The following is a 13,778-nucleotide window of genomic DNA, read 5'->3' as shown; positions in this document are numbered from 1 at the left end:
CAATCCACAAATCAAACAACACAATTCCTCAACTTCCACAAACACCCAGCACTTGGTCTCATGATTAGGATACTCAATTATACAACTGGTCCCGTTACTCCATTTACGTTCCTGGTTTCTTATTCAATATTCCCCCTGGCTCACCAACAATGTTTCTCCAGTGAGCCAAAATACAACCCAGGGGCTCTTCCCGTATCACTTCAGACACCCCTTGTTCCATAACAGCCTCGTACATGACATCACATAACAGAACACTTTCACCACACGAACATTTAACAATCACAAGGACAGTGACAATAATCAGTACAATTTATCCTCAGGATCCTTCCTCTCTGCCTCCCTCCAGAGCCCAACCTTCCCTCTGTATTCATTTCCCACACTTGCGTAGCTGCCAACCTCCTTCTCCAATAATCAACATATCAATGATAAACATCCTTTCCATCCATGAGTACAAATTAGGCCCTAGAAATTGGTCTAATTGTTCTGCTACACTTATAGGATCCTCAGTTAAGGAATTCTTCTTGCAACTCCTAACTTCTCTTCTAGTAAAAACAGCAGGCATTACCATACCCTATTTCCCTTTGACCTAAGACTGCCCAAAGAGGTAAAGTGAAGTATTAGTAAGGTTAGTGTTAGAGAAAGGAAAACTCTCCAGGTCCCATTCGCATTACTCCAACTCCCTCAGTAATCGAGAGCCCATCCTCTCTCCAGGACCCTGCACAGATCAGCAGCACCCACTCCCCTTCTCTGGACAGGTCACTGCCGCTTGCACTGCTTTAGAAATTGAAGGGGGGGGGGCGAAGTTACCTAAGGGATCCCATTTATGATCTTTCTGCTTCTCTCTCCTTTTTCTTTGAGCTTCGACTCCTTCTTGTGAGGAACATTTCTTTACTTCTTGCACCCATTAAGCAACATAAGCCAGTTCTGTTTCATATAACTACAAAGTCTGACAGGCCCGATCCTCGTCAGACTCCTCTTTTGGTCAAAATAATGATTTTCCTTGTAGTGGCTCTCTACTGCATACAGTATTTAAACATCTTTTCCCTGTTCTTTCCCCTAGTTTTGGGATTATTTTCCAGTTTTGAAGCATTTCTCCAAGGCACTATCTCTAGGCACCATTCCGGGGACTTTTCCCCTGCTCTCAGAACTCCTATTACCCATCCCTCCAGAACGCTACCGTGAACTCCCCAGCTCACATGTTACCACCCCCTGATTCTCTGGATTTGGGGCCCAATCCCTCAGGAGTACTACAATGACATTCTGGGATTCTGCGTGATTCTGTTAAACAAAGAACACCGGGGGAACGATGCCAGGCCTTCCGATGTCTCTTCAGGCGCTTCCTCGGGCAGGCCATGACTTGTTCTCTGGTTTGATCTCGTGCAGGACATTCTTGCAGTGTGTATGACAAAATATACATCCATACACCTCTATACAGAGTGTGCGTTCCTGGGAAGGATCATCTAGAGGATCAGTGATGTAAACTATCAGAGAAGTTAAGCAGAAGAACTCCCAAAAAGAACTAGGATAGCGGAGATCATGAAATTAAAAATATATATATATTATTCAATTCTAAAGCAGAAACAACATTTGATTCCCACACTTATAAAGCCTCCGTTGCTGGGTAATGGAGACTTCCTAATTCCCCAGGGCAACCCCACGTAGGACGTCTCCTTAAGACACATGGCTCCCTGTACCTGTAACATACCTGGTCTGTACCAGGCCTCTTTCTCTGCCCAACAGTGGATGTGTGGGTCTCGAGGGTTTTTAACAGAGCCGGCCCTTGTACAGCAGACAGCTTAACCATGCTCATGCCTTGCACAGAAGACCGAATTGAGAAAGCAGGACAGGAAGTTGTTGCAAATAGAACTCACTTGCTCAGCGAGTAGAAACGTGACATCAGTGCCATGGGCAGCGCTCAGTGAGCAAGTGAGCCAGCTGCAGGGAGATGCTGCCCTCGAGAGCAGGCAGCCGGAGATTGCCTCTTGCTGGGAGCTGCTCGCGGGTGAGGGGAGTTAAAGGAACGGCAGGACAGCAACGTGGGGATGTGTGACCACAAGGCTGTGCGAATGTCCCCAGCAAAGGAAGCAAAGAGACCCAGCAGACAGCGACGCTTCATTAGCGTAACAAAACGCAGCCCCCATCCCTCCCCTCCCCGGGTGCAGATGTGCCAGGAGAACGAGCTGTGAAACTGCCCAAGGCCTGGCAGCCGGCTCGGGGCGTGCTCGCTGTGGGAACTGCTGCCCGGCACCTGAGGCTGTGCCGAAGCGGCCAGAGCCTGGCCGGAAGCCATCCGGGCAGCACGGCGGTGGCAGGAGGAGCAGCAAGGCCGTGCTGCGGCCAGCTCCGGGCTGAGGGCACTGGGCATCCTCTGCTCTCCGCGACTCGCAGGAGCCCGGTTGCCTGCACCAGAGGCGGGAGCAGCCTGCTCCGCACCCAAGGTAGGAGCCCTTCGCGGCTGGTGCAGAGGAGCGCACACTTCCTGCCCCCTGCCAGCAGCAGCGGGAGGCGAGCGGGGAGCGGTGAGCGGCAGCGGGCGGGGCGGAACCGGCACCGCTGTAGCGCAGGCGGGAGCCCGGTCCCGGCTCCAGCTCCCGCCCAGCACAGCGGGTTTGCTGGGCCAGACGGGCTGCAACGAGGGAGCAGCGGTTCCCAGGCGTGTTGCAGCCCGGCTTGGGCTCCGAGGGGCGAAGGAAGGGGTTGGAGCTGGGACAGCGAGGAAATGAGCACAGGAGCTCAGCGTGCTCTGCTGCCCGGTTGGCTCTCTGGAACACAGGGCAGCTGGGCCTGCGTTTGTCCCTCTGGGCCACGGGAGACACGAGATGACCTCGCTCCGTAGCTCTGCACGCAAGGATTGATGGAAGTTTTGAACTCCCCGATGCCTCCTTTTGAGCGTCTGAATGCGAAGCCTCCAAGGGGGGAATTTCAAGTCCCTTCTCCCTCCCCAGCAGCCCGCAGTTTCCCTTCGGGGACCCAGCAGGCAGCATCTGCCTCTAGCGGCAGGGTAACGGGTTACCCTTTATGCGCTTAGCGCTGGGCTGATGGCTCACCTGGGGTCGTGCAAACCCCTGCCAAGGCTTTTGTTTGGGCTGTCCCAGCAGCTGCAGATGCCTTTAGCGCACAGCTGTGGGCCCTGAGCACGTCCAGCATCTGCAGCAGGTCCGGCACTGGGCTGTGCAATAGATGCTGAAAAGCTGGCGGTCTGTGGGCTGACTGCAGCACACGTTGAGAACGCGCCCGAGCTGCACGTCAGCAAAGTGCAGCCCAGGCTGCGTCGTGCAAAGGGCGCACGGTGCTGAGAAGGTCCCCGGGAAGCGAGCGCGGTGTGCGTGCTGAGCTGAATGGGAAGCAGCGTCGCCAGGTGGGGGAGGAGGGAAACGCATCCGCCGCGGCATTCTTGGTGCAATGGGGGAAGTGGGATTTTTTGGCTTGGAGAAGAGAAGGGTCTGGGCAGAGCTCGTGGTGGCCTTCCGGGACTTGAAGGAAATGCATAAAGTGGAGGAGGAACGACAGCTTTCGTGGGTGGATAGTGATAGTACATGGGGGAATGCTTTCAAATTGAGCCGGGGCGACTTAGGTTAGATATCAGGAGGAAGTTTTGCATTCAGAGGGTGGAGAGGGACATGAAAAGGTCACCCACGGAGGACATGGATGCCCAATCCTTTGGGGTATTCGAGAGTGGGCTGGACATGGCTCAGGGCTGCCCGATGTGTTGAATGGCATTCCTGCACATAGCGAGGGGTTGAAACTAGTTGTTCATTGTGGTCCTTTTCAACCCAGGCTATTGTATTTATTTTGTAATTATTATATTGTAATTACTTTGAAATCATTACTGTAACACATAACTTTAGAAATGCTCATGAATTTCCAAACTAACCTAGCCCCTCTTACAGAAGATCTGTGTCAGCAAGGTGTCTTCATAGCAAGCTGAGAGGGATCTCTGTACAGCTGTGACCTTGAGAGACATCCCTGCTTGTGGGGAGATCCTGTCGTTCAGCCCATTGCTGTGCAGAAGAGCTCGAGGGGCGCTTGTGCTGCACCCTGTTTAGGGGTAAGATGAGTGACTCATTGCCATGCTTTGTCTTCAGGCATACAGTCCAAATACCCTCAGCTGTTGAACCAGGTGTCAGTGCTTTCAGCCACCCAGTTTGAGTGAGCTTTGTGATTTGTAATCAGCTTTAGCCAGAGAGTTACCAGTGCTGTTGCTGATTGTCTTCCTGTGCAAGGCCTGCTGTACCATCCCCCAAGCAGTGCCCCACAGATGGGCTGTGGAGGGCTGGGCTGGGACAGGGACTGCTGCGTTCCCTCACAGCTCCCCTCCCACTTCTCTTGTCCCTGCAGGCTCCGGTTCAACTTCTGCCTTCCAGCAATGGTCATCTCACCTGCAGGAGAGTCGCAGATGGCCACAGCACATCCATCTCAGGTAGGGGCTGGGGAAAGCAGGCAGGAGAGGCCATGGGGTGAGGGATGTGAATGCGGGGGGAGAGGGAGGTGGCCTCAGCTAGCGTGTGTGTGCTGGGGCCAGAGAAGCGGCTGGGACGGGAGTTTGTGTCCTGTTTGAGCTGCTTCCCTGGGCCTTGGCTGTTCCCAGCAAGGAGCCTCTTTACTTGCAGGAGCCCGTGAGCTTTGCGGAGGTGGCCGTGTATTTCTGCAGGGAGGAGTGGGCGCTGCTGGACCCTGCGCAGCGAGCGCTCTACCGGGACGTGATGCTGGAGACGTACCAGTGCGTGGCCTCGCTGGGTGAGGGCTTTGTTGCCTTTCCTCCTTGTTAGGGCACCTTTGGCTGTGCAGAAGGAGCCTCTGCAGGCCGGGCCTTGAGTGATCACCATGCAGTTCCATATTGATAACTACAACAGCAGCAAAGGAAATGCTGAGAAGCATGAGTTTCAGAAGGGATTAGGATGCACAGCAGGCTCACAAACGCCGCATAGTCAGTGCTGGCAAGCAGGCATCAGCCAGGAGGGAGAGAACCAGCCCTTCCATTGGGGCTTTATATTGTGCCACCAGCTGCAGCTCACAGATGACTCCCTGCTTACTCCTTTACAGTGTAGGATTTTCCATTCACTTGCCATAGACATTTTGATGCCTTGGTCACCGATATATTGTCAGAGGGACACAGAGTAGAGCTGTTGAACAGGCACTGTGCCAGAATGATGGAAATGTTCTCATCTCCCCTGTTTCTCTGCTTGAAGCTCCACTTCCAGCCCCCAGACCAGTGCTGATCTCCCTGCTTGAAGGCGGGGAAGAGCCCTGGATCCCAGATGTGCGTAGCCCTGAGGCCGTGCCAGGAGACCTCAGCCCAGGTGAGGTGGTGGAGGGAAGGAGGAGGTTGGGGCTGGAAGAGCCATCTGTGTGTGTGTTTTATTTTGGTCACTGTGTGCTATTTCTGGATTTCCTCTTTCATCCAGCAGGAACTGGGGTTACAGATCTACTGGAGGATCTGCAGGAAAGTGGTGTGTCCAAAAGGCGGTGGGGTGGTGTCTGTGTGGAAGAAATCAGAAGGGATGTCCAAGGAGGCGTGGAGCAAGGTCAGGCAGAGCACATCACCACGATGCCACTGGGAAAGTGTCTGCAAGAGAAAGGAAGGAGCCCACTGGACTCGAACATAGGTCAAAAGGAGCGTGAAGAACCCAGGAGCAAGGATGTGTGCCAGAAGGAAAAGCAGAATCCATGCACAGAGTGTGGAAACAGCTTTGAAAAAGATTCCAGCATCGTTAACCACCAGTGCGTACGCTCAGCAATGAGTGCATACAAGTGCACTGACTGTGGGAAGAGCTTCAAATGGAAATCCCGACTCACCTACCACCAACGCATCCACACAGGAGAGAGACCCTACAAGTGCTGTGAGTGTGGGAAGAGCTTCAAAAGCAGTTGTGATATGAAGTACCACCAACGTATGCATTCAGAGGAGAGACCCTACAAGTGCTTTGAGTGTGGGAAGAGCTTCAAAAGCAGTTCTGTTATGAAGAGCCACCAACGTATGCATTCAGAGGAGAGACCCTACAAGTGCTTTGAGTGTGGGAAGAGCTTCAAAAGCAGTTCTGTTATGAAGAGCCACCAGCGTATGCACTCAGAGGAGAGACCCTACAAGTGCTCTGATTGTGGGAAGAGCTTCAAATGGAGATCCCAACTCACCTACCACCAACTCATCCACACAGGAGAGAGACCCTACAAGTGCTGTGAGTGTGGGAAGAGCTTCAAAAGCAGTTCTGTTATGAAGTACCACCAACGTATGCATTCAGAGGAGAGACCCTACAAGTGCTTTGAGTGTGGGAAGAGCTTCAAAAGCAGTTCTGATTTGAAGAGCCACAAACGCTTCCACTCAGAGGAGAGACCCTACAGGTGCTCTGACTGTGGGAAGAGCTTCAAATGGAGATCCCAACTCACCTACCACCAACTCATCCACACAGGAGAGAGACCCTACAAGTGCTGTGAGTGTGGGAAGAGCTTCAAATGGAGTTCCGAATTGAAGCTTCACCAGCGTATGCACTCAGAGGAGAGACCTTACAAGTGCTCAGAGTGTGGGAAGAGCTTCTCAAGGAGTTATGATTTGAAGTGCCACCAGCGCATCCACACAGGGGAGAGACCCTACAAGTGCTCTGAGTGTGGGAAGAGCTTCAAGAGCAGTTCTGCACTGAAGCAGCACCAGCGCATCCACACAGGGGAGAGACCCTTCAAATGTCTGGAGTGTGAAAAGAGCTTTAAACACAGATCTGATCTCATCACCCACAAGCACATCCACAGCACACATGGGCTGTAGAAGCATATCAAAACTTTGGGAACCTTCAAAAGTAGTTCCAGCCTCATTACCTACCAGCAGAGCCACACAAGATACAGAGCCTGCAGAGCTCCAAACGTGGGAACAGCTTCAGCCAGAGTCTCAGCCTGGTCACTGGGCTTTGTGCAGAGGGCAGAGTTCCAGTGTTTCTGGTGCATGACTGGCACCCTCTGCAGAAGGGACTTAACCCAGGAGCTTCAGATGGCCTTTCCTTGCTATCCAGAGCAGTTCTCTCACCATGCCCTGTTTCTTCTGCTCTTCCTGCCAGCAGCTTTTTGATGCCGTTTCCTAAGGAGAAGTGGCTGTGCAGGGATGTTCTGTGTGTCTGTGTGCATGTGTTGCTCTCAGTAATTTGTGAGTGCACTGATGAACCTGAGAGAAGGGTCAGGAGAGCAGTAACGTGGCTGTTGGAGGTTTTCTGAGAATCATCTGTAGTGGAAGGCGTAGAGGATGAATAAAGAAGCTGAGTTGTTCTGAATCTTTCTTCAGTGTAGTCTTGTTTGTTCTTACAATGAATGTCAGCATGTGGAATGAGGAGAGGGAAAGGTGCAAGCAGGATTTGGTTTGTGTGCCTCCTCCTGCCCACTGCTTGCTTCTGTAGAAGATGTTTTTTTCATACAATCCTATCATCCTTCCTAGCCATGCTGCATTGTGTTTCTGTTGCTCAGAGCAGCAGTGTGACACCGAGCCTTGTCTCCAATAAAAGTAGAAAAAGCTGAGCTTGTTCTCCAAGTTTCTGGAGGAGGTGGGAGCAGAAGGCAGTGCAAACCCACACGGTGTTCCAGCAGCTCATCCCCACAGCACAGAGATACCAGAGTGCTCTCCAGTGCATGCTTGCCTTGCAAGCGATCCCTTTTGAGCTTGAAGGTTTTTAGTTTCAACTTGGAAGGTGTGTGCAAGACCTCCTGCATCAGGGCCTTCTCATTTGCTGTGCTCAGCTAAAGCTGCTGTGCTAGGGATGCAGTCGGCAGGAAGTGGAGGTTGATTTTGGTGAGCTGGTGAAGCTGTTTTTCCCATTATTTTTTTTCCTGAAAAACTCATTTTAATGGTGAATTTCCCCCCATGGTTTGTCACACGTCATGTTTAATTGCATTAAGAGTTAGAATACTTATGTGCCTCTGAACTCCCCTGCTTTCCTTCTGCTCTGGGGAAAGTCCTTCTGTTGCAGACATGAGTCTCTTCAGAGCTGTGACTGCAGTGCCCTGACTGCAGTAACAGGATTATTTCAGATGTTACATTGGTTTGTATTGCTTGTGGATGTGGAATTCTGGGGAGGGAGGAGGGGAACTTCCATTCTCAGGTTGGATGTTCACTTGGGAAGCTTTGTCTTGGTGAATTCTACCAGTACTTGCATCCACCCCGCAGAGAGCAATGTCATAGGTCACCTCTGCACTCATGGAATCAACACAGCCACAGACGCAGCTCCCAAGGGAACAACCAGCCCCCCAGGTGCCCATGTGCAAGGCTGTTATGCGTTACTGGTTTTTCACGTTGGCATCCAAAGTTGGAGGCCCTGTGTGCTGCAGCATCATCAGCATGAGTGAGATGTGGTGGGAACGGTCCTGTGACTGGTGTGCTGTGTGTGATGGATGCCCACACAGCAGAGCAGGTGTGAAGTATTGTTTCAGCCTATTGAGAACAGGGAGGCTAACATGGTTTCCACCAGGCAGCGAGTTTAATCCAAGAAGACTGTGGCAACCCAGACGGAGGGGCTGCTCAGAAATGTGTCTGTTCAAGTCTCTGGCTTCAGGGACTGCTTGAGCCTGCTGCTACCTGGGGAAGATGGCAGGGATTACACCTGCATGAGGTGTGAGCAAGTGGATGAGTTACTCCAGCTGGTGATTGAGCTCAAGGAAGAGGTCCAGAAACCTAGGACCATCAGGGAATGTGAGCAGGAGATAGACTGTTGGGGTGACTGGCTGGCATGTCAGAGGAAAGGGTGCCAGGAAGACACCCTCACAAAAGCCCAGCCCCATCAGAGTAGGACAGACCTGACTGATGAGGAGGGTTGGACGAGAGTCCCTACTCGACGTCATGGGAACCCGCCATGCCTGCCTGCCCCGCTTCCCCAGATCCCCCTTAGCAACAGGTTTCACATGCTGGAAATGGAAGGTGAGGTGAGCAATGAGGTGATGGAGGATCTGCCGAGGAGGGAGCCTAAGGCAAGGAGGGAGTCTAAGGCGAGGCGGCCATCCCCATGCCTCCAGACTGCCTCTGTCAGGAAAGAAAGAAGGGTGGTCGTGGTGGGTGACTCCCTTCTCAGAGGAGTTTTGTTCATACAATCCTATCATCCTTCCTAACCGTGCTGCGCAGTGGTTCTACTGCTTGAGGAAGACTGTTAAGCAAAACAGACCTGGCTGGCCTGAAAGGGTCAAACAGGGAACATGCGGCCCCTCCTGAAAGGGAAGGACTGCCATGTGAAACTTGCAAGCATAAGCTACAGCTTCTTCGTTGCGTGACCAAGAGCAGAACATGTTCTGTGAAGAGAACGCCTTTTGATCACTGTACTGATCATAATACAAAAGAGTTAATTAAGCAATGATGTATTGCTGTCAGCCACATGACTGTTATCTGATTTAAGTATTGTATACTCCTGTAGCTAAAAGATATAAAAACCCTGTAACAACAATAAACTTTGCATTTGCGCCACCAGAGCCTTAAGCCCGTCTGTCCCAGGCGTCTTGAGCTGGTCTCCGTCATTTGGTGCCGAAACCCGGGAATCTCGGACTCCATATGACAAAGGCGTCGCTTCCTCCCACGAGCCGCGGTTGGTAAGTTAAAATAGGGAGGTAAGGACTAGGGAATTGGACAGATTGTTAAATAAAATGGGACAAGCTGCAAGTACAGAACAAGGCATTTTTTCTGCAATGCTGAAATCATTATTAGTTGCCCGAGGAGTAAAAGTGACTTGGGGTCAGATTAGTCATTTTTTAGATTTTATAGAGGAAGTATGCCCCTGGTTTCCCAGGGATGGAACTATTAATATTGAAACTTGGAATAAAGTAGGTGAAAGACTCCAGGGCTATTATGCTGTGCATGGTCCTGAGAAGGTACCTATTGATACCTTTACGCTTTGGACTCTAATAAAAGAATGTCTCAGAGGAGACACGGGAGATGAGAAGTGGCAGCGGACCACTCGCTCAACAGAAAAGTTATATCCTGCCTTGTCGCGATCAAAATCTCTTGATCATATCCCTTCGTCTATGCCATCGGCACCCCCACTGTCCCCTCCCCAATATGAGCAACCTTTGATTTGTAAATTAGCAAACGACTTGCCGCCTTGTAAACCTCCTGGCACTAACATAACAAAGGATATTTTACCCCCTGATGATTGGGGAGAGTTAGAAAAAGAGGCTGCTGAATATCACCATAAGGACTTAGCGGCTGTATTCCCAGCGTTACAGGTTGCTAATGCCGCTGTGCAGACACAACAGATAGTTGATCAGGCTCGATCAGATCCCCTTGCTGTTTTGCGTGCCTTTCGAGCAGGGCGAATGCCTCCCCCGCCTGGAGTAGACGCTCTGCTTATGCAACAATCCCCTATGCAATTAGCGCTCAAAGAAGCAAGGAAAGCTGGGGAAACAATTGATGAATTTTCTGGGCAACTTTTCCCGTCTCAAGTTTTCCCTGTCATACAGCGTCAACTTGCAAACGGTGGCATTCTGAATGATTATGAGCCTATTCCTTTTAAACAACTGAAAGAGCTTAAAGCTGCTAATATTCTCCCCCCTTCTGACTGGAAAAGCTTGGCAAAGGCTGTGTTAAGTGGAGGTGAATATTTGCTTTGGACTTCCGAATATGCGGAACGGTTCTTCTTGTGCCCCTTTATTACCAGTTCCTCATTTTGGAGTGAACCCCAGAGGATTAATGCCTAATGATTTATGGCAGATGGATATCACACATGTACCTTCTTTTGGAAAATCTTCTTATGTCCATGTAACAATTGACACTTTCTCTCACTTTGCAGTAGCCTCAGCCTTGTCTGGTGAAAACTCTCTCATGTATGCAACCATCTTTTGCATTGTTTTAGCGTTATGGGAACACCGAAATCATTAAAAACCGATAACAGGCCAGCTTATGTAAGTAGCGGTTTTGCAACCTTTTGTTGACATTTTAAAATTTACCATAAAACTGGAATTCCATATAATCCAGAAGGCCAAGGCATAGTAGAAAAATTTAATCATTTATTGAAAACTCAACTAAAGAAAATAAAAAGGGGGACATGAGGAATTAAAGATACTCCGTCCTCTATGTTATCACATGCATTGTTTGTTTTAAATTTTTTGACATTGGATGATGACAGAAAATTGGCTGTGGATAGACATTGGAGTAATAAAAAGAGATAAACCAATAGCATATTGGAGAAATCCAATAGACGGTAAAATTTATGGTCCTGATCCTGTACTAATTTGGGGCAGAGGATATGTTTGTTTTTTCCCTACAGACGAAACCTCACCACGGTGGATACCGGAGAGATACGTCCATCATGCCCAAAACCAAAATGGGAAAACTGCGAAGAAAGATGCAGAGACTGATTCTAACCTAGACGAATCCATTGTGTGAACAAATTATAATGCAGCAAGATTGGGATACCAATGTTTCAACAGGAATTCATTGGGCTCTGAATTTTCTCTATATAGATTTAGCTAAAGGGACAAGAGGTTCTGGAACGCCTCCCTTAAATTTTCCTTTATGTCAAAGCACAATCACTCCAAAAACAGAATTTGCACCTTTATGGAGAGCATGTCGAGCTAACGAAACAGTGTGCATTGATTCCACTATCTGTGATTGGAATATGATAGGAAATCAAGGGCGACCAATTAATTTGGTCCATTAATCAATTAATCCAATTAATTGGTCCAATTAATTCATTGATTTGGATTCAAATAAATAATAAATGGGCAATGACTGCAGAGAGTTATACAACTGAGTTTTATATGCGAGTTTGTGTTCCAGAACCTTATGCCTTTTTAAGCGGACCACTAAATATTGTGAATAGCATAGTGAGTTGTACCGATTGTGTAATCTCTAATTGTCTTAATAGTAGCAGTAGTTCCTTCTTGTTAGTAAAGCAACCTGATTACGTCTATCTTCCTGTAAATTTGACACATTATTGGTATGCTGACAAGGGAATGGAAATCCTCCAAGAAACTTCTTTGCAATTGATAGAGAGATCTAAGCGAATGGTCGGATTAATAATAGCCAGAATAGCTGCTGTATGGGAACTGCTGAGTCACGGCCTGAACCTCTGATTGATCACCTGAGGTGAGCCATGAGTCAGCCAGAGGAGCACAGATGAAGGCAATTCACCTGTGCTGCCGGAAGGGGTGGAGCCAGGCTGCACCCCTCCTGGACCTATTTAAGAGCTGGCTACCAGAGGGGAAGGATCTCTTCTGGAGATCCTCCTCTTTGATATCTTCTAGTGAGCTCAACCCAAGGGTAAGCTCTTCTACTTATTCTCTTTTGTGATCCTTGTTTGCTTTGCCTCACTCTTTTGATTATATTGCAATTATAACATCTTGGTTATACACTTGGCGAGCCAGGCAGGCTAATTATACTGAAATTAACATGTCTTTCCTGTGGAACTTCTATAAATGGGTCAAGGGGGAGAACAATACTCCCCTAGAGAAAATGATTCCAGGGCAGATCCCAGGATTTGAGGGATCGCCCTATTACGAGTTAGCTGCCATCATTGAAAAATGGGGTCCCTTACGTGTTATGGGCAATCTCTCCCCATATCGCATGGCAGACTATTTTCAAGGACTTGGCAAGGACATTCTCATTACCAAAGAAAGACAATTGGCTGCCTCCATGGTGGCATGGCCACTATTAACCGCTTTAAATCATGCGGACTCAAGAAATAATACTTTAGAAACCGAAAATCAGCTTTTGAAAGATCGCATTGAAAAGTTGGAGCACGAACTTGGCGTTTTAACGGGGAAGAAGCCAATTCTACATCTTCCTGTAAGCCAAATTCGTAATATTTCAATAAATGATGACCAGGCTCCTGAATCAACAGACTTCGTTGATCAGGACAACAGGAAATCCAAATCAGACCTTGAATGTCCAATTCAAACTGATCCATTGGAGGTCCGTCCTGTGATAACCCAAAAAACAAAAAAAGTACAGGACAGACCGGCAGGGGTGCCACCTGATCAATGGCCCCCTGCCCAGACTCATTTACATGTGACAGCTCGGCCATACACGGCGACAGAATTAATGGACTTAGTACAACGATTTCGGCAGAAGCCCAGAGAAAGTGTGCCAGCTTGGTTATTGAGACTGTGGGATTCTGGGGCAGAAAGTGTCGTGGTGAATGGCCCAGAAATATCTAAGTTGGCCACCATGACTGTCCATCCTGCTCTTAGGCAAAGGTTATACGTGGGCAATCAATATCGTGATGAAAACCATTCCATATTAGAATGGTTAATGGCGGCCTGCCGTATGGTATGGCCGAATAAATCAGACATACCGTTACATACAGGTATGTGGTCCTCCATGGAGGACCTTCAGAACTATATCCGTGAACTGGGTGTAAGAGAGGCCATCTATGAAGATACATTTGATGGCCCTGATATGGTTAAATTTTCAGCAGGGATGAGAGATTTAATTCTACAACAAGCTCCCTCCCATCTGTACGGTACCTTAGTTTCAATATTAAATCCCCTTGTAGCATCAGAAGCCGTAGTCCAGCAGGTTGCCCAGTTAGTTGCCGATTTGGGAGAAACAGAACGCCTGCGGACTAGGCGCAATATTCGGTTTTTGGAGGAAGCAGAGGTCCTGCCGGTAAATAAAACCAGAATGCCGGCTACTCGAGCTCCTCGATCGGGACCCATAAGGGTATCCCGAAAACAAATGTTTAATGATTTAATTCGGGCTGGGGTCCAATTTGCTAAGATCGACCGCCAGCCCAATCACGTCCTTCTCCAGCTCTGGAGACAACTAAAGGACAATCAAAAATTCCAGAGCTACCCTAAGAAATCAAGGGTAAGAGCTATAGACA

At 49.2% G+C, this 13,778-nt stretch overlaps 3 protein-coding genes across 54 annotated transcripts in view; 1 reads left to right on the top strand and 2 right to left on the bottom strand.

Annotated features, from left to right (window-relative positions):
* The window catches only part of LOC125685583 (zinc finger protein 664-like), a 233,337-nt gene that overhangs the window by 44,493 nt on the left and 175,066 nt on the right, over positions 1-13,778 (top strand). For 2 of the 22 annotated variants that reach the window (XM_048928741.1, XM_048928745.1), the window contains exon 1: positions 3,114-3,358. The exons of 7 other annotated variants lie outside the window; for them this stretch is intronic. Coding sequence is in view for 5 of the 15 variants with exons in the window: in XM_048928768.1 (XP_048784725.1) it covers positions 4,611-4,737; positions 5,190-5,300; positions 5,406-6,757 (1,590 nt within the window). In the remaining 10 variants the exon portion in view is untranslated. Of the gene's footprint in view, positions 1-2,323; positions 2,439-3,111; positions 3,359-3,890; positions 4,049-4,338; positions 4,421-4,610; positions 4,738-5,189; positions 5,301-5,405; positions 7,608-13,778 lie in introns of those variants that run through there. 13 more of the 22 variants (XM_048928768.1, XM_048928757.1, XM_048928734.1 and 10 more) reach the window with 13 other exon arrangements.
* Positions 1-13,778, bottom strand: part of LOC125685589 (zinc finger protein 501-like) — a 206,178-nt gene that overhangs the window by 24,838 nt on the left and 167,562 nt on the right. The window lies entirely within an intron of this gene.
* The window catches only part of LOC125685593 (zinc finger protein 501-like), a 121,404-nt gene that overhangs the window by 66,673 nt on the left and 40,953 nt on the right, over positions 1-13,778 (bottom strand). The window lies entirely within an intron of this gene.

Source organism: Lagopus muta, chromosome 28 (assembly GCF_023343835.1).
Source record: "Lagopus muta isolate bLagMut1 chromosome 28, bLagMut1 primary, whole genome shotgun sequence".
Lineage (NCBI taxonomy): Eukaryota > Metazoa > Chordata > Aves > Galliformes > Phasianidae > Lagopus > Lagopus muta.
This window is presented reverse-complemented; position numbering and strand designations above follow the sequence as displayed.